Source organism: Salmo trutta, chromosome 13, assembly GCF_901001165.1.
Source record: "Salmo trutta chromosome 13, fSalTru1.1, whole genome shotgun sequence".
NCBI lineage: Eukaryota > Metazoa > Chordata > Actinopteri > Salmoniformes > Salmonidae > Salmo > Salmo trutta.
Genome location: NC_042969.1, coordinates 34787209 through 34813161, shown reverse-complemented (window position 1 = coordinate 34813161; position 25953 = coordinate 34787209). Strand labels below are relative to the sequence as shown.

The window sequence follows — 25953 nt, the reverse complement described above, 5'->3', positions numbered from 1 at the left end:
TGTTAACGTGTAGAGACTATTAGACAGACATGTTAACATGTAGAGACTATTAGACAGACATGTTAACATGTAGAGACTATTAGACAGACATGTTAACATGTAGAGACTATTAGACAGACATGTTAACGTGTAGAGACTATTAGACAGACATGTTAACATGTAGAGACTATTAGACAGACATATCACGGTTTCCGTTAAGAAAATAAATATTTTTTATTCACCGGACATTTGAGAAATGTACCTGACCCATATGCATTGGGTGCGTAACCTGATTAGGACATCCACTCACGGTGTTCAGAATAATTAACCTGATTAGGACATCCACTCACGGTGTTCAGAATAATTAACCTGATTAGGGCGTCCACCCACGGTGTTCAGAATAATTAACCTGATTAGGGCGTCCACCCACGGTGTTCAGAATAATTAACCTGATTAGGACATCCACCCACGGTGTTCAGAATAATTAACCTGATTAGGGCGTCCACCCACGGTGTTCAGAATAATTAACCTGATTAGGGCGTCCACCCACGGTGTTCAGAATAATTAACCTGATTAGGTGCTCAGAATGACAGACATCACATTTACATTATGGTAATTCATTTTAACAGAACAATTTGAGGATTGTATTTGAGGATGCAACAGGATACGTCCTTCTTACTGAATTCCAACAGGATGCATCATTCTTACTGAATTCCAACAGGATGCATCCTTCTTACTGAATTCCAACAGGATGAGTCCTTCTTACTGAATTCCAACAGGATGCATTATTCTTACTGAATTCCAACAGGATGCATCCTTCTTACTGAATTCCAACAGGATGGGTCCTTCTTACTGAATTCCAACAGGATGCATCATTCTTACTGAATTCCAACAGGATACGTCCTTCTTACTGAATTCCAACAGGATGCATCATTCTTACTGAATTCCAACAGGATGCATCCTTCTTACTGAATTCCAACAGGATGAGTCCTTCTTACTGAATTCCAACAGGATGCATCCTTCTTACTGAATTCCAACAGGATGCGTCATTCTTACTGAATTCCAACAGGATGCATCCTTCTTACTGAATTCCAACAGGATGCATCATTCTTACTGAATTCCAACAGGATGCATCATTCTTACTGAATTCCAACAGGATGCGTCCTTCTTACTGAATTCCAACAGGATGCGTCCTTCTTACTGAATTCCAACAGGATGCGTCCTTCTTACTGAATTCCAACAGGATGCATCATTCTTACTGAATTCCAACAGGATGCGTCATTCTTACTGAATTCCAACAGGATGCGTGTCATTCTTACTGAATTCCGATGTGCACTTTAAAGGTGTTAGAATAGCTGTCCTCAGCCAACAAGACAAGTAACGAACAGCTAAATCACTAGCCTGTCAATCTACTATCCCCCATAGTAGAGACGTTGATATTTTCTGTTGGTCAGCTTGTCGTTCTGTGCTAGAAAGAAATAGCCTATTCCAAACAGACTGGGATAGTTGTGGGAGGATAGATCCCAAATTCATACAACCAGTAGGCCTAGGCTACATACATTTTTTTTTTAAAGCAACGAGTCTAATGCAACAGATCAGAACGTTAATGTTATTCAAATGTTGATCAACTATTATTTCTTCACATTATAAGCACAGCAATGCACACAAGGCAGTAGGCCACACGCAAATGTGCATTCCATTATGCAGTTAGCAGGAAAACACTGTTGTCAAAAAGGCACTCTATATGTGAGCGGTTTCATGTGACTGAGATACTTAGAAAGAAGGGAGATCTAAGGATGCAAGAACTAGCATGGGTTGCCAATATGACTAGGATTGTGCCTTTGGCTACTGGACAATGAAAGAAAGTTGATTTGAAAACCAATAGAACATGAGAGAAATATGCTACTGGCTTCAATGGCATATGGAAGTCTTTATAGAATAATTGCCTCCATGATATATACGGTAGGATTTTGGCTAGGCTACTTTGAAGCAAGGTAAGACATCCTGCATAATAGGAAGTAAAACGTTCAGGTTTCAAACAATTAAGCATATATTTTCAAAATGTATACTGCCGCCTGCCTACCGTTGTCTATACACTTTAATGGCAAGCGAGCTTCAATTACCAGTTGAGAAATAAACTGGTTTTAACACACATTTGCATTTAGAATTGTTGTGCACTTATAAAAAGCATGTTTTACTCCAGCAGCAACGAACGGGCTGTTTGAGAAGCTGTAGCAGCAGCTCTCACTCTGTCTGACAGATTTCCGCTCATCATGCTGTGATGAATATGATACACAACGACTAACGAAGCTCCAATTTAATTGGACTAAATTATGCAAATAACGGAAACCCTGAGATAGACAGACACATTAACATGTAGAGATTATCAGACAGACATTAACAATGAACCAGAAAGACAGGTAAACATCCATCCATACACCCAGTCTTGCCCTCTTCTCCTCACCCTGATTAGCACCACGTCAGCTGCCTCTATGGCCACGTCAGAGCCCGTTCCTATGGCGATGCCAACATCTGCCATGGCCAAAGCGGGCGAGTCGTTGACCCCGTCACCCACCATGGCCACCCTCTTCCCTGCCTGCTGCAGCTGCTCTACCATGGCCATCTTGTGGGACGGCAGCAACTCTGCAAACACCTTCTTGATACCCACCTGCAGGAGACATAGAGACAGCTAAATGACAGTTCACAAGCCACAATAAAACCACATTTACACCTTCCTGATTCCCACCTGCAGGAGACATAGAGACAGCTAAATGACAGTTCACAAGCCACAATAAAACCACATTTACACCTTCCTGATGCCCACCTGGAGGAGAGAGAGACAGCTAAATGACAGTTCACAAGCCACAATCAAACCACATTTACACCTTCCTGATGCCCACCTGCAGGAGACATAGAGACAGCTAAATGACAGTTCACAAGCCACAATAAAACCACATTTACACCTTCCTGATTCCCACCTGCAGGAGACATAGAGACAGCTAAATGACAGTTCACAAGCCACAATAAAACCACATTTGGGTTCTTTAGCAGATGCTCTTATCCAGAGTGACTTACAAAAGAACATTCCTTTTCATCTGTAATGAATGTTCTGGTTTAGTGCATACATTCATAAAAATCCCAAGCCAGTCCAGTCCAGTCCCCTACCTGATCAGCAATGGCCCGTGCTGTCTTGCTGTTGTCTCCAGTCATCAGAATCACCTCCAGACCCATGGACTGCAGGGTGTGAACCGCTAAACCTGCCTCTGGCTTCACTGTGTCTGCTATGGCTATCATGGCACATAGCAGACCTACACAGAGAGAGAGGGAGAGAGAGACAGGGAGAGGGGGAGGGAGAGAGAAACAGGGAGAGAGAAACCGGGAGAGAAAGAGAGAGAGCGAGGAAGAGCGACAGGAAGAGAGAGACAGGAAGAGAGAGAGAGAGGGAGGGGGAGGTAGGTGAGAGAAAGAGGGAGGGAGGGACCGAGAGAGAGAGGGTGGTTATAGACAGAGAGAGGGTGGTTATAGACAGATAGACAATGGTTATAGACAAAGGGTGGTTATAGATTCAGCAACACAATGGATTAAATGGTTGGAAACTCCTAAAGCTACGTTCCATACCAGAATCTAAAATGAAGCAATACACTACCGTTCAAAAGTTTGGGGTCACTTAGAAATGTCCTTGTTTTTGAAAGAAGCCAATTTTTTGTCCATTAAAATAACATCAAATTGATCATAAATACAGTGTAGACATTGTTAATGTTGTAAATGACTATTGTAGCTGGAAACAGCATATTTTTATGGAATATATACATAGGCGTAGATATCTAACCAGAACAGAAAGAGGAGTGGGAGGCCCCGGTGCACAACTGAGCAAGAGGACAAGTACATTAGAGTGTCTAGTTTGAGAAACAGACGCCTCACAAGTCCTCAACTGGCAGCTTCATTAAATAGTACCCGCAAAAGACCAGTCTCAGCGTCAACAGTGAAGAGGCGACTCCGGGATGCTGGCCTTCTAGGCAGAGTTGCAAAGAAAAAGCCATATCTCAGAATGGCCAATAAAAAGGAAAGATTATGACGGGCAAAAGAACACAGACACCGGACAGAGGGACTCTGCATAGAAGGCCAGCATCCCGGAGTCGCTTCTTCACTGTTGACGCGGAGACTGGTCTTTTGCGGATACTATTTAATAAAGCTGCCAGTTGATGACTTGTGAAGCATCTGTTTCTCAAACTAGACACTCTAATATACTTGTCCTCTTGCTCAGTTGTGCACTGGGGCCTCCCACTCCTCTTTCTATTCTGTTTAGAGCCAGTTCGCTGTTCTGAGAAGGGAGTAGTACACAGCGTTGTACGAGATCTTCAGTTTCTTGGCAATTTCTCGCATGGAATATAATATATTGGGTGTGCATTCTAAGCGTTATGCTAGTGTTGATAAGACATTGGGTGTGCATTCTAGTGTTGATAATATATTGGGTGTGCATTCTAGTGTTGATAATATATTGGGCATGCATTCTAGTGTTGATAATATATTGGGCATGCATTCTAGTGTTGATAATATATTGGGCATGCATTCTAGTGTTGATAATATATTGGGCGTGCATTCTAGTGTTGATAATATATTTGGCATGCATTCTAGTGTTGATAATATATTTGGCGTGCATTCTAGTGTTGATAATATATTTGGCGTGCATTCTAGTGTTGATAATATATTGGGTGTGAATTCTAGTGTTGATAATATATTTGCCGTGCATTCTAGTGTTGATAATATATTGGGTGTGCATTCTAGTGTTGATAATATATTGGGCGTGCATTCTAGTGTTGATAATATATTTGCCGTGCATTCTAGTGTTGATAATATATTGGGCGTGCATACTAGTGTTGATAATATATTGGGCGTGCATTCTAGTGTTGATAATATATTGGGCGTGCATTCTAAGCGTTATGCTAGTGTTGATAATATATTGGGCGTGCATTCTAAGCATTATGCTAGTGTTGATAATATATTGGGTGTGCATTCTAGTGTTGATAATATATTTGGCGTGCATTCTAGTGTTGATAATATATTGGCGTGCATTCTAAGCGTTATTCTAGTGTTGATAATATATTGGGTGTGTATTCTAGTGTTGATAATATATTTGGCGTGCATTCTAGTGTTGATAATATATTTGGCGTGCATTCTAGTGTTGATAATATATTGGCGTGCATTCTAAGCGTTATGCTAGTGTTGATAATATATTGGGTGTGCATTCTAGTGTTGATAATATTTTTGGCGTGCATTCTAGTGTTGATAATATATTGGCGTGCATTCTAAGCGTTATGCTAGTGTTGATAATATATTTGGCGTGCATTCTAGTGTTGATAATATATTGGGTGTGCATTCTAGTGTTGATAATATATTGGGTGTGCATTCTAAGCGTTATGCTAGTGTTGATAATATTAGAAGTCTACTGACGGTACTCAAAGCTATTATAATTTTTCTAATACCCATCCAAACTTTGTAGATGTATTAGTGCCTAAGGGTCAAGGACAATAGAAAATTGGGAGCCACTGTCGTACTTAATGTGCGTCCTACACACACACACACACACACACACACACACCCACACACACAACTCACTGTCGACAGCCACCAGTACAGCAGTGCATCCCCTGCGTTCATGTTCAGTCATGGTCTCGTCTATATCAGGTCTGATCTGGAGTCCATTCCTCCTCATCCACTCCCTGTTCCCTATCAACACCACGTAGGATGCTGTCTGCACCAGGGCTATAGAGGAACAGAAAAGGGAATAGGTGTTACACTAGAATGTAGCCTAGAATATAGGCAGAATGTATAGCATGCATTTCATCAATGCAGTGGAAACACAGGGGAATCTTTAGGCCGTATGTTGAATAATAATTGACAATAAGGGGTAACTCAGGGTTGTGTACTTATTCCACTTAAAAAAATTATAATAATCCTATTTTAGACTACATATCCCAGTACGTACGGAGAGGCTGCGCGTCCATGATGAGAGGGTGTGATCCTGGCCTGGTTCTGCAGTCACTGATCTGAACCAGAATACTGTTTCCCTGGTTGTTGCCTTCACCGTCCTCCTGATGTTGTCTCAGCAGGGTCTCAGTGTTACTGACCTGGCATCGTATACCACAGCCTGGTACAGTCTGGAACTTAGCACACACACCAAGGGACTCTGTACCCAGCTCCTAATACAGAGGCAGAGAGACAGATTAGTACACTTTATCTGGACCCACAATGACCGATAGGACCCAAATATTTTGGAGGTCTTCCAGACACTTGGAATGATCAACTCACGACGACTCACAACCAGTCTCCTACCTGTCAGGTGTTGGACTGAGGTTCAGGTGGACTCACCTGTTTACAGTACTTGGTGATGGCAGCTCCCAGCGGGTGTTCACTGTTGTTCTCTGCAGTCCCTACGATGGCCAGCAGACGGGAGCGAGGCATCCTGTTCCCTTCCACTACAATCTTCACCTGGATGACTTTAGGAGCTCCGTAGGTGATGGTACCCGTCTTATCAAACACCACTGTCTGGATCTGGAAAATACACAATTTTTTTGTAACAAGGTAGGAATAAGGGAAATATTTGTAAAGCGATTCTCAGATTATTTACAACCATACACTCAGTTACTACAACAGTCACAGTTAATCAGATTCAGATTACAAACATGAGGCACAACATATCAAACCTAACTAATGATTTTTACTATAAATATGATGATATTAGTGATCAACTATGGTCTGATTGGTAGTATCTTCTCCCCTCACCTTGTGTGCCATCTCTAGTGGTTCCCCTCCCTTGATGAGGATACCGTTCTGAGCGCCCACCCCCGTGCTCACCATAACAGCTGTCGGGGTTGCCAAGCCCAGAGAGCAGGGGCAGGCGATACACAGCACTGTGATGGAGGCCTGGAAGGCAAACTTGATCACAGCATCTGCCTTGGAGATGCTATTATCATAGCCCTGTAGAGGGAGACAGAGAGACAGTGAAACAGGGGAACAGTCTGAGTTACATTTCAATAGTCTAATGTTGATTTCCTCTCCCTGCTTCCTTCCTTTGATCAACCTCAACTGTTTAAACAGGAAGTGGACAGGTGACAGCAGATTCCCCACTTGATCAGACTCCATTGTTTAAACAGGAAGAAGACAGGTGAGAGCAGAATCCCCTCTAGGCTTTTCCCATACTGCGCTCACGAAGAGGAGACAGGATTTAAATTAAAATTATGTAAATACCTGATTTAGGTGGAATGATTTAGCTAAATACACCCTCTGTAAAGGTTTTACATAGATATCAGTATAGTATATCAACATAGTAAAGGATTTACATAGTTATCAGTATAGTAAAGGTTTTACATAGATATCAGTATAGTATATCAACATAGTAAAGGATTTACATAGTTATCAGTATAGTAAAGGTTTTACATTGATTTTTTATTTTTTATTTCACATTTATTTAACCAGGTAGGCTAGTTGAGAACAAGTTCTCATTTGCAACTGCGACCTGGCCAAGATAAAGCAAAGCAATTCGACACATACAACAACACAGAGTTACACATGGAATAAACAAAACATACAGTCAATAATACAGAAGAACAAAAGAAAACAAAAAGTCTATATACAGTGAGTGCAAATGAGGTAAGTTAAGGCAATAAATAGGCCATGGTGGCGAAGTAATTACAATATAGCAATTAAACACTGGAATTGTAGATGTGCAGAAGATGAATGTGCAAGTAGAGATACTGGGGTGCAAAGGAGTGTCATGACGTTGGCCTCTTTGGGTACAGGAAGGACAGTTGACCCCCTCCCCTTTGTACCATCACCCAACCTACCTTCCCCCCCAACCCAGGGTTGTAAAAATTCCAAGAGGAGAATCTACTACAACATGTTTCATAGAGAGACAAAGGAAATTCTTCCAACTCATAGAATTGGAGAACCTAGCGACATGTGTGTTCTGGAGAAGATATGGAAGATTGATGAAGACTCCAGCTACGAACTGATCCGCTTGGTACAATTTTGTGATACTCAGAAGAGACAATATAGCCATATTACCCTAAAACGGTCTACATGATAGCCTCAGAGATGAGACTGAATCCACATGGTTGTATACAATGTATTATTAAGGATAAAGCTATTTGTAATACATTGAGATGCTATGTACTGATGTTAATGTGATAGAATTATATTTCTGTAACCAAGTCTAGCTCAGTCATAGGCACGCCCCCAGGGACACATACAGGACCAGGCGTCATTTGACAAGCCTGTTCTCTGGGCCCTATAAAACACCCCCTGATTTACATTTCTACAGACCAGGCCTCCACTCCATCGTGAGTTTGGCCCAGAGGTTTGACCAGCCAAGTATTCTACTGAAAGTGAACCATACCACGTGGTTAACTTTTAGACTATCGATATCGACAGAATAAGAACAAGTCTTTGATATTAATTATTAGTCTGCAGCTAAGTAAATTATATCATTGAACGCGAAGACCAACCACATCCATTCTATGATGTCGCTCTGACAGATCCATTCTAACCGAGAGAGAGAGAGAACGCTGACAAACTCTCCATCAGAACAAAACTCTCCAACAAGAATCCCGACTACACATGAGTGTAAATATATATTGATTGCAAATGTTCCCGAATGAGTGAGCCTTCAATTGTCAATTGTTAATATTAATGAACTCTGTGTAACTTCTCAGCTTACCGTTTTATGACCCATTGTCTAACAGACCAGCCATGCTTGTTAGCCATTAGGGCACATTCCTCTACCCATCATTTGTGACGATAGTTGCTGTTTGTATGTTTTCTGTTAATTACTTAGTGTAGTAAATAAATGATTTTAAGACAATTGACGTATGGATGATTTTAGTAAAGACTGGGTTCGTGCAGATAACCAGGAATTTACAACTTTCATGATGAGACTGAAACAACATACGGGTTAAGATTGACTGCTATCGATGTAAAATATTACTAAGTATTTTAAGAGTTTATTCAGAGGATAACAGCTCTATAAACGTTCTTCTGTGGTGCCCCGACTTTCTAGTTAATTACATTTACATGATTAGCTTAATCAGGTAATATTAATTACAGAGAAATAATTTTATAAGTTAGCATGTCATATCACTTAATCCGGCATAGCCAAAGACACGACATATATGGAGCCCCCGTGCGAGGAATCTAAGATAGAATTGGACTTTGCTGTGAAATTCTATATATCAATTGTGCAAACAGAATTGTACAAACAGCCTGCTATCTAAACAAAGTGATTGTGCATTTTCCATTGAGAGAAGCTATTTAAAATAGCCCCGGTCTTATATCGATAGCAGTGAGTAATAAATTCCAGTTTTAGTCCGTTAGGCCAAACGGTACTATTTCTGTCGGTAAATATTAACTTCTAGAGTAAGGTTAGAATTTAGAAGTTAACTGTCCGGTAACCGAGCCGAATAATTTGCCTACCGCACTAGGACAGTGTGGGCAGACCGTATGCGTATCTGTATTTTAGTACCGTGTCGCTCCGGTCAGTATAAACGCTAGCAGAATATGCTGAATGGGGTTAAGGTGAGACGTCGCTAGAAAACCCACCCTTTCCATAAGTGAAAGGATCCTATTTTGGTGCTTGGAAGGATACTTCTGAACCAAGTAGCAATAGCTTAGCATTACGGGCAAGCTAACAGACAGGGAACATTTCCTCTCTCCGTACCACGTTTAAAATTCCTCCGTAGCGCGACGGAAGTCCGACCTTTGTACTTCCGTTTAAATTTCATCATTCTGCACCCTGGTGGTGAAGAATTGCCAGTACATCTCTAGGGGAAATTCAAACGTGGAGCACGGGATATGACGTCTCATTCAATTTAACTAACAAGTGAAATTGCCAGATTTACCTTTTCAAGTGGATCTTTTTTTTTTTAAATATCCAAAATTGATTGGGCGTCCATAATGAGACATTATTAACTTTTTCCAAACTTAACTTAGATGAAGCAAGGCTCTCAGGTTAATTGAAAGTTAATTCCCAGATAGCCTATAAAGGTTTGAGATATCATAAATAGATTAATCAGTAAAATCTGCTTTAGCAAGGCACATTCAGTAAAACCCATTACTGACGGGAGTGAATCCCATGTGGCTTCGGCCTTAAGGGAAAGTATAGTGGCGAATGTACCCTAAACATTTAAACCACATTACTGTTATGATAACTCCGCAATCTGAATTGCTTGGGTATCATTGCCTCATTCAATTTATTTAGTTAAATTGTCGAACATACCTTTCTAGGTTCTTCCAACTGAATGAGACAACTTAAACTTTGCATATTAACCTTGATGAAGCAACCTCTCAGGTAATTCAAAGTTAATTCCCAGATAGCCTATACAGGTTTGATATATCATAAATAGATTAATCAGTAAAATCTGCTTTAGCAAGGCACAGTCAGTAAAACCCCTTTACTGACGCTCAGCCCAGGTAGGAGCGTACCCTAGTGGTGAAGGGTCCCAACATTTGACCTACGGTTTGCACTTATGATATCCAATCAATGGAGATTGTATGAACCAATCGTCTCATTCAATTTAATAAGTTAAATCGTCGAACATACCTTTCTAAGTTCTTCCAATTAAATGAGACAACTTAAACTTTGCATATTAACCTGGATGAAGCAAACTCCGATCTTCTTGTTTGCGCATCGGACACCAACACCACCCGCTGGTGGGGGGGTCCCGAGGCACAAAGGGGGGGAATAGTAGCCCAGACCCATGATGAGCCTCATCGAGGCCGGTGGGGGGGTCAAGACTACGGACAACACCGTACGAGGCCGCCAGAGCATAAATCAAATCTAGTTGTAAACTCTCCTATGAGAACAGTGAGGAGCAGACAGGCCCCTAGACGGGGATTATCTTAGAACACATCTAAGATAGTAATGAGGTGTACCACACTTCCAATTAAATGAGACAACTTAAACTTTGCATATTAACCTGGATGAAGCAAACTCTCAGGTAATTCAAGTTTAATACCCAGACAGCCTACCCAGGTAGGACTAATCATTGGCCTTGATTAATTCAATTTGCTTTTGCAAATTCATTCACGCCCAACTTCCACAGTACTGTACAGTACTGATGGTTCATTAACGTCTATAAATAGATTAAAATCGTCTTTGCAGCTCCCCACATTCCAAAACCAAATTTTGGAAAATTAGGAAAAACATTTTTCCTTTCAAATGTTCTAATAATGTGCAGGCTGTCAGAGGGGGTGGTCCCCACTCGCCCGCTAATTAGTGAACCTCCACCCGTAAATGGATTGATCTCTGACCTCAGCAGCGATAACAACCCTAATTATGCCATTAGTGGAAAAGCAGACAACGATGTTTTCCAAAATCAACCATCGGGCGCAGGCCTCGTAAAGGTTCTCTCCAGTCTAGCTCTGATGTCTTGCCATCCGAGATTGCCATCTGTCCAATACCGCAGTGCACAGCTGAAGCACGAGCAGGTAATGGTAGACATAAAGGGACAGGTGGAGAGAACCGGGAAACCAATGACCAAGGCAGACAAGGGAAAAATTCTGCTAGCTATGGAACTGCGTTTGAAAACTGAACAATTAAATGTAATTGCAAAAACGTATGACGATGAACAAGCACAAGCTCTTCAACAAAATCGTTTTCTACAGGAACAAAATCATATGCTACAGGAACAACTCGATTTAGCCAAAACTAAATACGATGATGTCCACGCCAAACTAGATAAATCTGAAGAGTTATCTACAAACAGGAGCGCTCAACTTGACAACATGCATGCTGTTTTGTTGAATGTTACTCAAAATAACACGGTGCTCCTCAAAGCGCTGCAGACCAAAGACGATCAGTTAATGAACACAATGACAAAGTTGGATGATAAATCAGCAGAACTTATTGAAGTCGCTGACCAAATGAATGATGAGAGAACTCAGGTGATGAGGTTGGAAATATTGATTTCTAAGCAAGCAGAGGAAATCTCATCACTGAATCTCTCGCTCCGTACTCAAGACCTCTATCTGCAAACCATGACAGATAAGTTTGAGACCGAAAGGAGCAGGTGTGACACTCACGTGTCCAAAATCAGTACTCTAAGCGCTCAAGTGGACTCTGCAATGCAGCAGAATTCCACCCTTAGGTACCATCTGGAGGAAATCCAGAATGGTCACGCTCTACAGCGCGACTTCCCATCCAAGCAACCGGAGCCCTGTACTCACAGGAGTGAAGACAATAGGTTTCAGACCTTGCCTCCCTCATGTGTCCCTCAGTCTTCTCCTCTTTGCCCTTCGGTACTGAGTAATATGGCGCCTCTTGGCCAACAACAACAAGGCTTGGCTTCCTCTCTTGGCCTTTCGGACCCAATCTCTCCACAGGATGAAGCCAACCCTCTCCGCCCGCTTGGCGCGGAATACCTTGACAAACTCGTCAAGAATTTCCCCACCTTTGACCCCGTTCCAGGTCAGCCAAACGATACTGAGACGTTCCTAGCTGACATAGAGGACACGTTGGATGGCTACCCGAACGCTACGGGTTCTGACAGGGTTTACCTGTTGAAGCGAACGTCAAATAGACACGTGACAAGGTTCATTCGTCTACAACAGCAACACGTGCTAAATGACTACACTAAACTTGCCACAGCTTTGAAATTAGAATTCAGTGGTTCTGCGACTCGCAAACACGATAGCTCACTGGCTAACACCGTCAAACAAGCTCGGAACGAACACCCACAAGCTTACTATCATAGGCTTCGTTCAGCTTACTTTGGCCTACTCACAGAAACAGGAATGGAAGAGCTTTTACCATTCAAACAAATGTTTCTGTCGAACATGTATCCCACCTTCATTACCTACTTGGGCCCTGCCGCCCACGTTGGCTTGCCTATCTTACAACTCAGAGAGCTTGCAAGCACAGCTTTTGAGGCATCAAAAGTTCACAACGCTAAGAGCCCTGACCACTCAGTTTTGAAGTTTAACCAGGAGCACTCACTCCAGTTAGAGGGTGCATTATCAGGTATTGGAGCGTCGACAGATGACGCACAACAACAGTTTCTACCACGAAACCACGATTCCAATAACCTCCGCGGTCGAAATAACTGTAAAGTACGTAGCCATCAACATGACTACCGCTACAATCGACCCGTTCGCTACGTTCCTGCACCCAACCCACAAAAAGTGTCAGAGCACAAGGGTAACAAAGGGTTGAAGGACGATCAAAACGTAGACCAATGTTCTCCAGAAGTCCCACTACGGGAAGAACTTAAGCGAGAACAATTTGAGAAAAGGGTAAAAGATAAGTCACAAGGACTAGACGGGGAATTACCGGACACCAGGTCCGCAGGAATTAACACCCATAGCAAGGACGTTAAAGTTCAAATTTCTCCCGCTCTCATTCAAGACCCTATCCAGGGCCCGCTTGATCAAGAAACAAGCCCCCGGGCTTTGTCTATAGACTCTGATACAAAAGTTGAGAAGATAAAGGTCAAACGCTTCGTTAAAGCCAAGCCCACTCAAAATCGGAAAAGTCAATCTGCTTCCATCTTGAACAGACATGGCACATCACGTTGTTGCGAACGACCACTCCACTTTGTGGGGAATATGTCCACTAACCACGAATCTAAATGGCCATACCTGGAAACAGTCCTGGAGGACTGCTTAGCTTGTCATGCGCTAATTGATTCGGGTGCGACAATATCACTCCTCTCTCAAACATTGTTTGATGATCTCAAAAGGGCTTTGAAGCCAACTAAACGTTGGTTAAAAGTGGAACGATGCGACACTAAACTTCGAGGGGTCACTCAGACTACCTCGCCTCTCACATTGAGAGACATGCTGAAACTACACTTCCAGGACGTATCGCTCGTTCACCCTGTGTATGTTACCAGCCTCGAAACTGTAACCCTCCTACTTGGAGCAGACTTGATGGATCGGTTACTCCCATTGATGGATTGGAAAACCAACCAGGTATGGTCACAGGCCACAGTGCCTTCTCCACTGACCACACTGTCTTCCCCTAACGCTAGCTGCAACGCAGTCCTTCACGAGGGGTATCTGTCGAAAGCACCCCTTGGGAAAAAGACATTTAGAAACCTCTTGGTACAAAATCCGATCCATGGAGATATTACGATATCTTGACACATTCCATCAGCCAACCTGATTGACCATTCTTTTCATGATTTCGAGCCAGCTGTCTCTGTGAATAAGCAACTTCCCTCCTCCTTGCAGTCGTGCAATACGATAGTTGATATGAACTTCTCTTGCCCTTTGGACACTTCCGCAAGCACTGCGGCCGTCTCAGCAAGTAAAACATTGATGCACAGAGTATACTCTGCTTCCGATGATACACCTTCCGCTTTGTTCGGGACTGTCACCCCTTACAATGACACTAATGGCGTCAGTCCAGCAACTGACCCGATGACCCCCACTGGTGAAACACTTTGCGATATCACAGACCGATATCCTCGTCTCAGTTCGCAGGTAATGAAGAGGTTGCCACACGCGGACGCGATGGGGATTGACATGCCTCGACAGCCACTGAGCGTTTTGAAGCACAAACACCAGGAGATTTGGTTGAAAGGTTACAGCCATTCTCATAACAACGCGGCCGCTGAAAACTCGTACGTAGGGTCCGATCTTCTTGTTTGCGCATCGGACACCAACACCACCCGCTGGTGGGGGGGTCCCGAGGCACAAAGGGGGGGAATAGTAGCCCAGACCCATGATGAGCCTCATCGAGGCCGGTGGGGGGGTCAAGACTACGGACAACACCGTACGAGGCCGCCAGAGCATAAATCAAATCTAGTTGTAAACTCTCCTATGAGAACAGTGAGGAGCAGACAGGCCCCTAGACGGGGATTATCTTAGAACACATCTAAGATAGTAATGAGGTGTACCACACTGGTCGTAAAGGAAGTCCAGTGGACTTGTCCACCTCCAAAACAAATGGCATCAATAATCATTCTTTGCCATGTGTAGGTTCAACTACAATACAACTAGTAAAATGCTCCAATCACGTGTTCCGGTAGATAACATTTCAGAATAAATCGGTAGGATAACTGGTCCCCTTGAGTACCAGTACCAATACTAGCAACAGTCAGTCCAGCTACAATCAGTAAGAAGGTTAGAGATTTAACCAATCAAATTACCATCGACAACAGCGACATAGGAGTCACTCAGAGTGCAACACGTGGAGGGGAATCTCCAGTGCACTCTTCCAATGGTTAACACACATGTCACTAATAAATAGGACCCTCCATTCAGGAGGAAAATTATTAGAAGTCATGAACCATGATCACACCACGTATGACTGGTCCAATACTTAAAGAGTACTTCCGTCGTGAGGTTAGCTCCTCCGTGGATAACATAGCTATGAAATAGACTTCATACCTATCGCCACTACAAAAGTGGAAGAAACAGTGACTCATTTGACACCAATTCTGACTGACCTCCAGGCATTGACCTGAAAATTACCTGACTACGTCAGACTCATTCTGAACAAGTTGTAATCTGCCCGGATACTTGGTTTTCTTCCCTTGACATGCGCGCACATGCACAACGGAACATCCAATTAGGATTTATGCTAGGACCACTTAAGGGCCCAAGCAATATACCAGCCTTAGTAAAGGTGAACATTTACTTCTAGGCCTTTGACTCTACAGCACTCACCAGTTTTCTTCCCAGAAGTCCATAGGTCATCCCTGTAGACTGCCCAAAACTAGTGCATTACAGCTGTAGACTTATCATATAGTTATCAACTTAGGATAGCGCCTAAGCAACACACCAAGTAGGAAAAACCCTAGATATGGCATTAGAGACAATGCCATGATAATCATTTTGCCAGAACATTGGACGTATATAGAATACAGTCCAATTAGATGATTTTTTTTTTGTGTGAGAACTATATTTTGTATTTTTTGTTTTTTTTGTTTATGCTTTCATTCCTTTTCGGTTCAGTTCCTTTGATGCATAGGAAGTGATAGAGCCATAAACAAAGTCCCCATACAACCATCCCTTAGTGCCACAACGCCGCTCATTGGGGAATGAATGTAATCATATATATTTCATGAGTGTGTGTGCGTTGTTAACATCTGCCTAAGTTACTGCCCAGATCTTCCAGTCTGGACGACGGGTCCGGAACGGCGACCCCAAATCCGGACACCCACAACCTATCCTTGGGGCGGCATGCCGCTGTCAGAGAGACTACCAAGGTAAACCACCAGAGGGGGGGACCGCAACGGCGATCAACAACCAGGACATCCCCTGGCCCTCCCTGGGGTACTTTGCAGCTTCCAGGGAACCTACCAAGGTACACCACTAGAGGAGACCGCAACGGCGACCACCAACCGGACATCAACTGCCCATCCTTGTGGTGGACGGCTCCGCTTTCAGAGAGCCTACCAAGTTCAACCACCAGAGAGGACTGCAACGATGATCTACCAATGGGACATCACGTGGTCATGATTTTATGTTGATTTGTAACTTGCAGGATAAACAAGATCCAAACCACCAGGGGGGGTATGTCATGACGTTGGCCTCTTTGGGTACAGGAAGGACAGTTGACCCCCTCCCCTTTGTACCATCACCCAACCTACCTTCCCCCCCAACCCAGGGTTGTAAAAATTCCAAGAGGAGAATCTACAACATGTTTCATAGAGAGACAAAGGAAATTCTTCCAACTCATAGAATTGGAGAACCTAGCGACATGTGTGTTCTGGAGAAGATATGGAAGATTGATGAAGACTCCAGCTACGAACTGATCCGCTTGGTACAATTTTGTGATACTCAGAAGAGACAATATAGCCATATTACCCTAAAACGGTCTACATGATAGCCTCAGCGATGAGACTGAATCCACATGGTTGTATACAATGTATTATTAAGGATAAAGCTATTTGTAATACATTGAGATGCTATGTACTGATGTTAATGTGATAGAATTATATTTCTGTAACCAAGTCTAGCTCAGTCATAGGCACGCCCCCAGGGACACATACAGGACCAGGCGTCATTTGACAAGCCTGTTCTCTGGGCCCTATAAAACACCCCCTGATTTACATTTCTACAGACCAGGCCTCCACTCCATCGTGAGTTTGGCCCAGAGGTTTGACCAGCCAAGTATTCTACTGAAAGTGAACCATACCACGTGGTTAACTTTTAGACTATCGATATCGACAGAATAAGAACAAGTCTTTGATATTAATTATTAGTCTGCAGCTAAGTAAATTATATCATCGAACGCGAAGACCAACCACATCCATTCTATGATGTCGCTCTGACAGATCCATTCTAACCGAGAGAGAGAGAGAACGCTGACAAACTCTCCATCAGAACAAAACTCTCCAACAAGAATCCAGACTACACATGAGCGTAAATATATATTGATTGCAAATGTTCCCGAATGAGTGAGCCTTCAATTGTCAATTGTTAATATTAATGAACTCTGTGTAACTTCTCAGCTTACCGTTTTATGACCCATTGTCTAACAGACCAGCCATGCTTGTTAGCCATTAGGGCACATTCCTCTACCCATCATTTGTGACGATAGTTGCTGTTTGTATGTTTTCTGTTAATTACTTAGTGTAGTAAATAAATGATTTTAAGACAATTGATGTATGGATGATTTTAGTAAAGACTGGGTTCGTGCAGATAACCAAGAATTTACAACTTTCATGATGAGACTGAAACAACATACGGGTTAAGATTGACTGCCATCGATGTAAAATATTACTAAGTATTTTAAGAGTTTATTCAGAGGATAACAGCTCTATAAACGTTCTTCTGTGGTGCCCCGACTTTCTAGTTAATTACATTTACATGATTAGCTTAATCAGGTAATATTAATTACAGAGAAATAATTTTATAAGTTAGCATGTCATATCACTTAATCCGGCATAGCCAAAGACACGACAGGAGCAAGATAAATAAATACAGTATGGGGATGAGGTAGGTAGATAGATGGGCTGTATACAGATGGGCTATGTACAGGTGCAGTGATCTGTGAGCTGCTCTGACAGCTGGTGCTTAAAGCTAGTGAGGGAGATATGAGTCTCCAGCTTCAGAGATTTTTGCAGTTCGTTCCAGTCATTGGCAGCAGAGAACTGGAAGGAAGGATGACCAAAGGAGGAATTGGCTTTGGGGGTGACCAGTGAGATATACCTGCTGGAGCGCATGCTACGAGTGGGTGCTGCTATGGTGACCAGTGAGCTGAGATAAGGCGGGGCTTTACCTAGCAGAGACTTGTAGATGACCTGGAGCCAGTGGGTTTGGCGACGAGTATGAAGCGAGGGCCAACCAACGAGAGTGTACAGGTCGCAATGGTGGGTAGTGTATGGGGCTTTGGTGACAAAACAGATGGCACTGTGATAGACTGCATCCGGTTTGTTGAGTAGAGTGTTGGAGGCTATTTTAAAGATGACATCACCGAAGTCGAGGATCGGTAGGATGGTCAGTTTTACGAGGGTATGTTTGGCAGCATGAGTGAAGGATGCTTTGTTGCGATTTAGGAAGCCGATTCTAGATTTAATTTTGGATTGGAGATGCTTAATGTGAGTCTGGAAGGAGAGTTTACAGTCTAACCAGACACCCAGGTATTTGTAGTTGTCCACGTATTCTAAGTCAGAGCCGTCCAGAGTAGTGATCCTGAACGGGCGAGCAGGTGCGGGCAGTGATCGATTGAATAGCATGCATTTAGTTTTACTTGCGTTTAAGAGCAGTTGGAGGCCACGGAAGGAGAGTTGTATGGCATTGAAGCTCATCTGGAGGTTAGTTAACACAGTGTCCAAAGAGGGGCCAGAAGTATACAGAATGGTGTCGTCTGCGTAGAGGTGGATCAGAGAATCACCAGCAGCAAGAGCAACATCATTGATGTATACAGAGAAGAGAGTCGGCCCGAGAACTGAACCCTGTGGCACACCCAAAGAGACTGCCAGAGGTCCGGACAACAGGCCCTCTGATTTGACACTGAACTCTATCAGAGAAGTAGTTGGTAAACCAGGCGAGGCAATCATTTGAGAAACTAAGGCTGTCGAGTCTGCCAATAAGAATGTGGTGATTGACAGAGTCGAAAGCCTTGGCCAGGTCGATGAATACGGCTGCACAGTAATGTCTCTTATCGATGGCGGTTATGATGTCGTTTAGGACCTTGAGTGTGGCTGAGGTGCACCCATGACCAGCTCTGAAACCAGATTGCATAGCGGAGAAGGTACGGTGGGATTCGAAATTGTCGTTAATCTGTTTGTTAACTTGGCTTTCAAAGACCTTAGAAAGACAGGGTAGGATAGATATGTCTGTAGCAGTTTGGGTCTAGAGTGTCACCCCCTTTGAAGAGGGGGATGACCGCGACAGCTTTCCAATCTTTGGGAATCTCAGACGATACGAAAGAGAGGTTGAACAGGCTAGTAATAGGGGTTGCGACAATTTCGGCAGATCATTTTAGAAAGAGAGGGTCCAGATTGTCTAGCCCGGCTGATTTGTATGGGTCCAGATTTTGCAGCTCTTTCAGAACATCAGCTATCTGGATTTGGGTGAAGGAGAAATGGTGGGGGCATTGGCGGGTTGCTGTGGAGGGTGCCGGGCAGTTGACCGGGGTAGGGTTAGCCAGGTGGAAAGCATGGCCAGCCGTAGAGAAATGCTTATTGCCCAGACCCATGATGGTGGACTTTACAGTGTCCCAGAACTTTTTTGAGTTAGTACTACAGGATGCAAATTTCTGTTTGAAAAAGCTAGCCTTAGCTTTTCTAACTGCCTGTGTATATTTGTTCCTAACTTCCCTGAAAAGTTGCATATCACGGGGGCTATTCGATGCTAATGCAGAACGCCACAGGATGTTTTTGTGCTGGTCAAGGGCAGACAGGTCTGGAGTGAACCAAGGACTATATCTATTCCTAGTTTTTTTTTAAATTGAGGGGGGAATGCTTATTTAAGATGGTGAGGAAGGCACTTTTAAAGAATAGCCAGGCATCATCTACTGACGGGATGAGGTCAATGTCATTCCAGGATACCTCGGCCAGGTCGATTAGAAAGGCCTGCTAGCTGAAGTGTTTTAGGGAGCGTTTGACAGTGATGAGGGGTGGTCATTTTGCCGCAGACCCATTTCGGATGCAGGCAATGATCGCTGAGATCTTGATTGAAAACAGCAGAGATGTATTTGGAGGGCGAGTTAGTTAGGATGACGTCTATGAGGGTGCCCATGTTTACGGATTTGGGGTTGTACCTGGTAGGTTCATTGATAATTTGTGTGAGATTGAGGGCATCAAGCTTAGATTGTAGGATGGCTGGGGTGTTAAGCATGTCCCAGTTTAGGTCACCTAGTAGCACTAGCTCAGAAGATAGATGGGGGGCAATCAATTCACATATGGTATCGAGGGCACAGCTGGGGGCAGAGGGAGGTCTATAGCAAGCGGCAACAGTGAGAGACTTGTTTCTGGAAAGGTGAATTTTTAGAAGTAGAAGCTCGAATTGTTTGGGTACAGACCTGGATAGTAATACAGAACTCTGCAGGCTATCTTTGCAATAGATTGCAATACCGCCCCCTTTGCAGTTCTATCTTGGTGGAAAATGTTATAGTTAGCGATGGAGATTTCAGGGTTTTTGGTGGTTTTCCTAAACCAGGATTCAGACACGGCTAAGACATCCGGGTTGGCAGAGTGTGCTAAAGCAGTGAGTAAAACAAACTTAGGGAGTAGGCTTCTAATGTTAACATGCATGAAACCAAGGCTTTTACGGTTACAGAAGTCAACAAATGAGAGCACCTGGGGAGTGGAGCTAGGCACTGCAGGACCTGGATTAACCTCTACATCACCAGAGGAACAGAGGAGAAGTAGGATAAGGGTACGGCTAAAGGCTATACGAACTGGCCGTCTAGCACGTTCGGAACAGAGAGTAAAAGGGGCAGGTTTCTGGGCACGATAGCATAGATTCAAGGCATAGTATACAGATATCAGTATAGTAAAGGCTTTACATAGATATCTGTATAGTAAAGGCTACTCACAGGGAAGTATTTCTCCACCAGTGGAAAGTTGACAAAGCCAATGAGGATCCAGGAGAACAGAGTGAGGAGAGAGACCCCAACGATGAACGGGACAAAGTAACCACTGATCTTATCTGCAAACTGCTGTATGGGAGCCTGCAGCAGAAGTCAGAGGTGACAGAGGTCAAATGTTAAAGCACAGGTCAGAGGTCACAGAGGTAAAGCTCTTCCAGCTCAGAACCAGTTAAAATTGTATTTCGAGGCGAATCCTCCATCATGTGTTGCCCAAGGTCAGTTCTGTAAACAGCACATATTGACAAATACCTACATCTCTTACCCAACTAAAACTCCAGGAAACAGAAGATCATTTACACAAACGCTAGCATATTACCACCACCACCCTCACCTTAGATGTCTGAGCCTCCTCCAGTAGTTTAACTATCTGAGACAGGGTTGTATCCAGGCCGACGTGTGTAGCACTGACGAGCAGAGAGCCGTTCTGGTTGATAGAGCCAGCTATCACTGAGCTGCCTGGCTTCTTAGTCACTGGCATGGCCTCACCTGAGACAAAACACATCAGAGATGAGACATTAGCCAGGAATACAAAACACAGAGACGAGACATTAGCCAGGAACACAAAACACGTCAGAGACGAGACATTAGCCAGGAACACAAAACACGTCAGAGACGAGACATTAGCCAGGAACACAAAACACGTCAGAGACGAGACATTAGCCAGGAACACAAAACACGTCAGAGACGAGACATTAGCCAGGAACACAAAACACGTCAGAGACGAGACATTAGCCAGGAACACAAAACACGTCAGAGACGAGACATTAGCCAGGAACACAAAACACGTCAGAGACGAGACATTAGCCAGGAACACAAAACACGTCAGAGACGAGACATTAGCCAGGAACACAAAACACGTCAGAGACGAGACATTAGCCAGGAACACAAAACACGTCAGAGACGAGACATTAGCCAGGAACACAAAACACGTCAGAGACGAGACATTAGCCAGGAACACAAAACACGTCAGAGACGAGACATTAGACAGGAACACAAAACACGTCAGAGAGGAGACATTAGCCAGGAACACAAAACACGTCAGAGAGGAGACATTAGCCAGGAACACAAAACACGTCAGAGACGAGACATTAGCCAGGAACACAAAACACGTCAGAGAGGAGACATTAGCCAGGAACACAAAACACGTCAGAGAGGAGACATTAGCCAGGAACACAAAACACGTCAGAGAGGAGACATTAGCCAGGAACACAAAACACGTTAGAGAGGAGACATTAGCCAGGAACACAAAACACGTCAGAGATGAGACATTAGCCAGGAACACAAAACACGTCAGAGACGAGACATTAGCCAGGAACACAAAACACGTCAGAGACGAGACATTAGCCAGGAACACAAAACACGTCAGAGACGGGACATTAGACAGGAACACAAAACACGTCAGAGAGGAGACATTAGCCAGGAACACAAAACACGTCAGAGATGAGACATTAGCCAGGAACACAAAACACGTCAGAGACGAGACATTAGCCAGGAACACAAAACACGTCAGAGACGAGACATTAGCCAGGAACACAAAACACGTCAGAGACGAGACATTAGCCAGGAACACAAAACACGTCAGAGACGAGACATTAGACAGGAACACAAAACACGTCAGAGAGGAGACATTGCCAGGAACACAAAACATGTCAGAGAGGAGACATTAGCCAGGAACACAAAACACGTCAGAGATGAGACATTAGCCAGGAACACAAAACACGTCAGAGATGAGACATTAGCCAGGAACACAACATAAATAATACAGTTTCACAGAGAAATAGTAACCATGCTTGGAGAAACAGTCATTTCAAAGTAGTGTTAAGGAAATGAGGAAAGGAAGCTTCAGAAGCATCTTCTCCAGTATCGTCAGAGTTGATCCTCCACTGTAACCCACCTGTGATGAGAGACTCATCAGCCATGCTGTATCCCTCGATGACCCTCCCATCTATGGGGAACTTCCCTCCAGGCACCACCCTGACCACGTCTCCTCTCTGGACCAGCTCAACATCTACCTGCTCCTCACTGACATGGACAGAGAGATCCGCATGTAGTCAGATTTATAATACACTGGTTATATGCCATATCCAATTCTCAAAGGGTTTGCTGTTCAATGTCAGCCTGGGGTCCGTTCTGATTAAACATTGAAATTAAACTTAAAAACACTCGAAATAGTAACAAATATCTACAACCTGCCTTATTCAATTCCTAATCACAGTGCCAGAAACTGTTTTGGTTAAAAGCAGAAACACCCAGGCTATCCGACGCCAGGTCTAGAAACAGGAGATCTTTAGTGAAGTACCTGAGTACAGACATGTCCGTGTTGAGAGTGACCACCGTGGCCTCGCTGGCCTGGAGGGACATCAGCTTGGACAGAGCTTCTGACGTCTTACTCTGGAGGAGAGAGACAGAGCAGGCTGCAATAGCTATTTTAAAGAAAACTTTAGCTATGACACAGACAGATAACTTAGCATTAAAGAGACATACTCAAGCTACAGAAATAACACCATGCTTTATAGCTACAACTGTTATGCTACTATAAAGACGTAGAAGCATATCTTCTAGAAGATATAGAGGTCCAGTACCTTGGCGTTCTGCTCCAGCCAGCGCCCCAGGGAGATGAAGACAAAGAGCAAGGGGGGCGTGTCAAAGAAGGTGATGGGGTTGACCTTCGCCCTCTCTATCATGGCAACCATGAGGATGACCACGGAGTAGGTGAACGCTACGGAGGTGGCCAGCATGATGAGCACGTCCATGTTGGTTGTTTTGTGTTTCAGGGCCTTGTAAGCATGGGTGTAGAAGTAGCGCCCGCCAATAAACTAAAGAGAGGAACGTTAGAGCAGGAAAAATATTAATTTCAGGTTTTATTTGAAAATGGCTTCCACACTTGGGTCACAAATGGTGATAATTATCTAAGTAAGTATTGTGTTACTTGAAAGATAGGTCTTGTTTTAAAATCAGGCTTATCTAGACTGCTTTCTCCCTGTCTCCCTGTCTGTCTATACGTCCCTAGTGACTGCTGTCTCCCTGTCTGTCTGTCTGTCTGTCTGTCTGTCTGTCTGTCTATACGTCCCTAGTGTCTGTCTGTCTGTCTGTCTGTCTGTCTGTCTATATGTCTATATGTCCCTAGTGACTGCTGTCTCACTGTCTGTCTGTCTGTCTGTCTATACGTCCCTAGTGTCTGTCTGTCTGTCTGTCTGTCTATATGTCTGTCTGTCTGTCTATATGTCTATATGTCCCTAGTGACTGCTGTCTCCCTGTCTGTCTGTCTGTCTGTCTATACGTCCCTAGTGTCTGTCTGTCTGTCTGTCTGTCTGTCTATATGTCTGTCTGTCTGTCTATATGTCTATATGTCCCTAGTGACTGCTGTCTCCCTGTCTGTCTGTCTGTCTGTCTGTCTGTCTGTCTATACGTCCCTAGTGTCTGTCTGTCTGTCTGTCTATACGTCCCTAGTGACTGCTGTCTCCCTGTCTGTCTGTCTGTCTATACGTCCCTAGTGTCTGTCTGTCTGTCTATACGTCCCTAGTGAATACTGTCTCCCTGTCTGTCTGTCTGTCTATACGTCCCTAGTGTCTGTCTGTCTGTCTGTCTGTCTATACGTCCCTAGTGACTACTGTCTCCCTGTCTGTCTGTGTCTGTCTATACGTCTGTCTATACGTCCCTAGTGACTACTGTCTCCCTGTCTGTCTGTCTGTCTGTCTGTCTGTCTGTCTGTCTGTCTGTCTATACGTCCCTAGTGACTACTGTCTCCTTGTCTGTCTCCCTGTCTGTCTGTCTGTCTGTCTGTCTGTCTGTCTGTCTGTCTGTCTGTCTGTCTGTCTGTCTATACGTCCCTAGTGTCTGTCTGTCTGTCTATACGTCCCTAGTGACTGCTGTCTCCCTGTCTCCCTGTCTGTCTGTCTGTCTGTCTGTCTGTCTGTCTGTCTATACGTCCCTAGTGACTACTTTCTCCCTGTCTGTCTGTCTGTCTGTCTGTCTGTCTATACGTCCCTAGTGTCTGTCTGTCTGTCTATACGTCCCTAGTGACTGCTGTCTCCCTGTCTGTCTGTCTGTCTGTCTATACGTCCCTAGTGACTACTTTCTCCCTGTCTGTCTGTCTGTCTGTCTGTCTGTCTATACGTCTATACGTCTATAGTGACTGCTTTCTCCCTGTCTGTCTGTCTGTCTGTCTGTCTGTCTGTCTGTCTGTCTGTCTGTCTGTCTGTCTGTCTGTACACACCTAGTGACTGCTTTCTCCCTGTGTCTGTCTGTCTGTCTGTCTGTCTGTCTGTCTGTCTGTCTGTCTGTCTGTCTGTCTATACACCTCTATATGTCTCTCCCTCCCTCCCTCCCTGTCTATATGTCCCTCTCTCCCTGTCTATATGTCCCTCCCTCCCTCCCTGTCTGTCTCTCCCTCCCTCTCTCTCTCTCCCTGTCTATATGTCCCTCCCTCCCTCCCTGTCTATATGTCTCTCCCTCCCTCCCTCCCTGTCTATATGTCTCTCCCTCCCTCCCTCCCTGTCTATGTCTCTCCCTCCCTGTCTATATGTCTCTCCCTCCCTCCCTCCCTCCCTGTCTATACGTCTCTCCCTCCCTCCCTCCCTGTCTATATGTCTATACGTCCCTCGTGACTGCTTTCTCCCTGTCTGTCTGTCTGTCTGTCTATACACCTCCCTCCGTCTCTCCCTCCCACCCTCCCTCCCTATGTCTCTCCCTCCCTCCCTATGTCTCTCCCTCCCTCCCTCCCTATGTCTCTCCCTCCCTCCCTGTCTATATGTCTCTCCCTCCCTGTCTATACATCCATTCCATACCTCCCCCTCTATCCCTCCCTGTCTATGTCCCTCCCTCCCTGTCTGTCTATATGTCTCTCCCTCCCTGTCTCTCCCTCCCTGTCTATGTCTCTCCCTCCCCATGTCCCTCCCTATGTCTCTCCCTCTCTCCCTGTCTATATGTCTCTC

The 25953-nt window shown here is 44.2% G+C and overlaps 1 protein-coding gene across 8 annotated transcripts in view; it reads right to left on the bottom strand.

The window, feature by feature from the left end:
* Positions 1–25953, bottom strand: part of atp7a (ATPase copper transporting alpha) — a 60782-nt gene that overhangs the window by 6497 nt on the left and 28332 nt on the right. For 7 of the 8 annotated variants that reach the window (XM_029771950.1, XM_029771946.1, XM_029771951.1 and 4 more), the window contains 11 exons: positions 23602–23835; positions 23319–23410; positions 22914–23041; positions 21351–21505; positions 20966–21100; positions 6763–6957; positions 6349–6531; positions 5966–6179; positions 5596–5742; positions 3145–3287; positions 2444–2647 (listed from right to left, as the gene is read on the bottom strand). In XM_029771950.1, coding sequence (XP_029627810.1) covers positions 2444–2647; positions 3145–3287; positions 5596–5742; positions 5966–6179; positions 6349–6531; positions 6763–6957; positions 20966–21100; positions 21351–21505; positions 22914–23041; positions 23319–23410; positions 23602–23835 — 1830 coding nt within the window. The remainder of the gene's footprint in view (positions 1–2443; positions 2648–3144; positions 3288–5595; positions 5743–5965; positions 6180–6348; positions 6532–6762; positions 6958–20965; positions 21101–21350; positions 21506–22913; positions 23042–23318; positions 23411–23601; positions 23836–25953) is intronic. The other variant, XM_029771953.1, reaches the window with a different exon arrangement.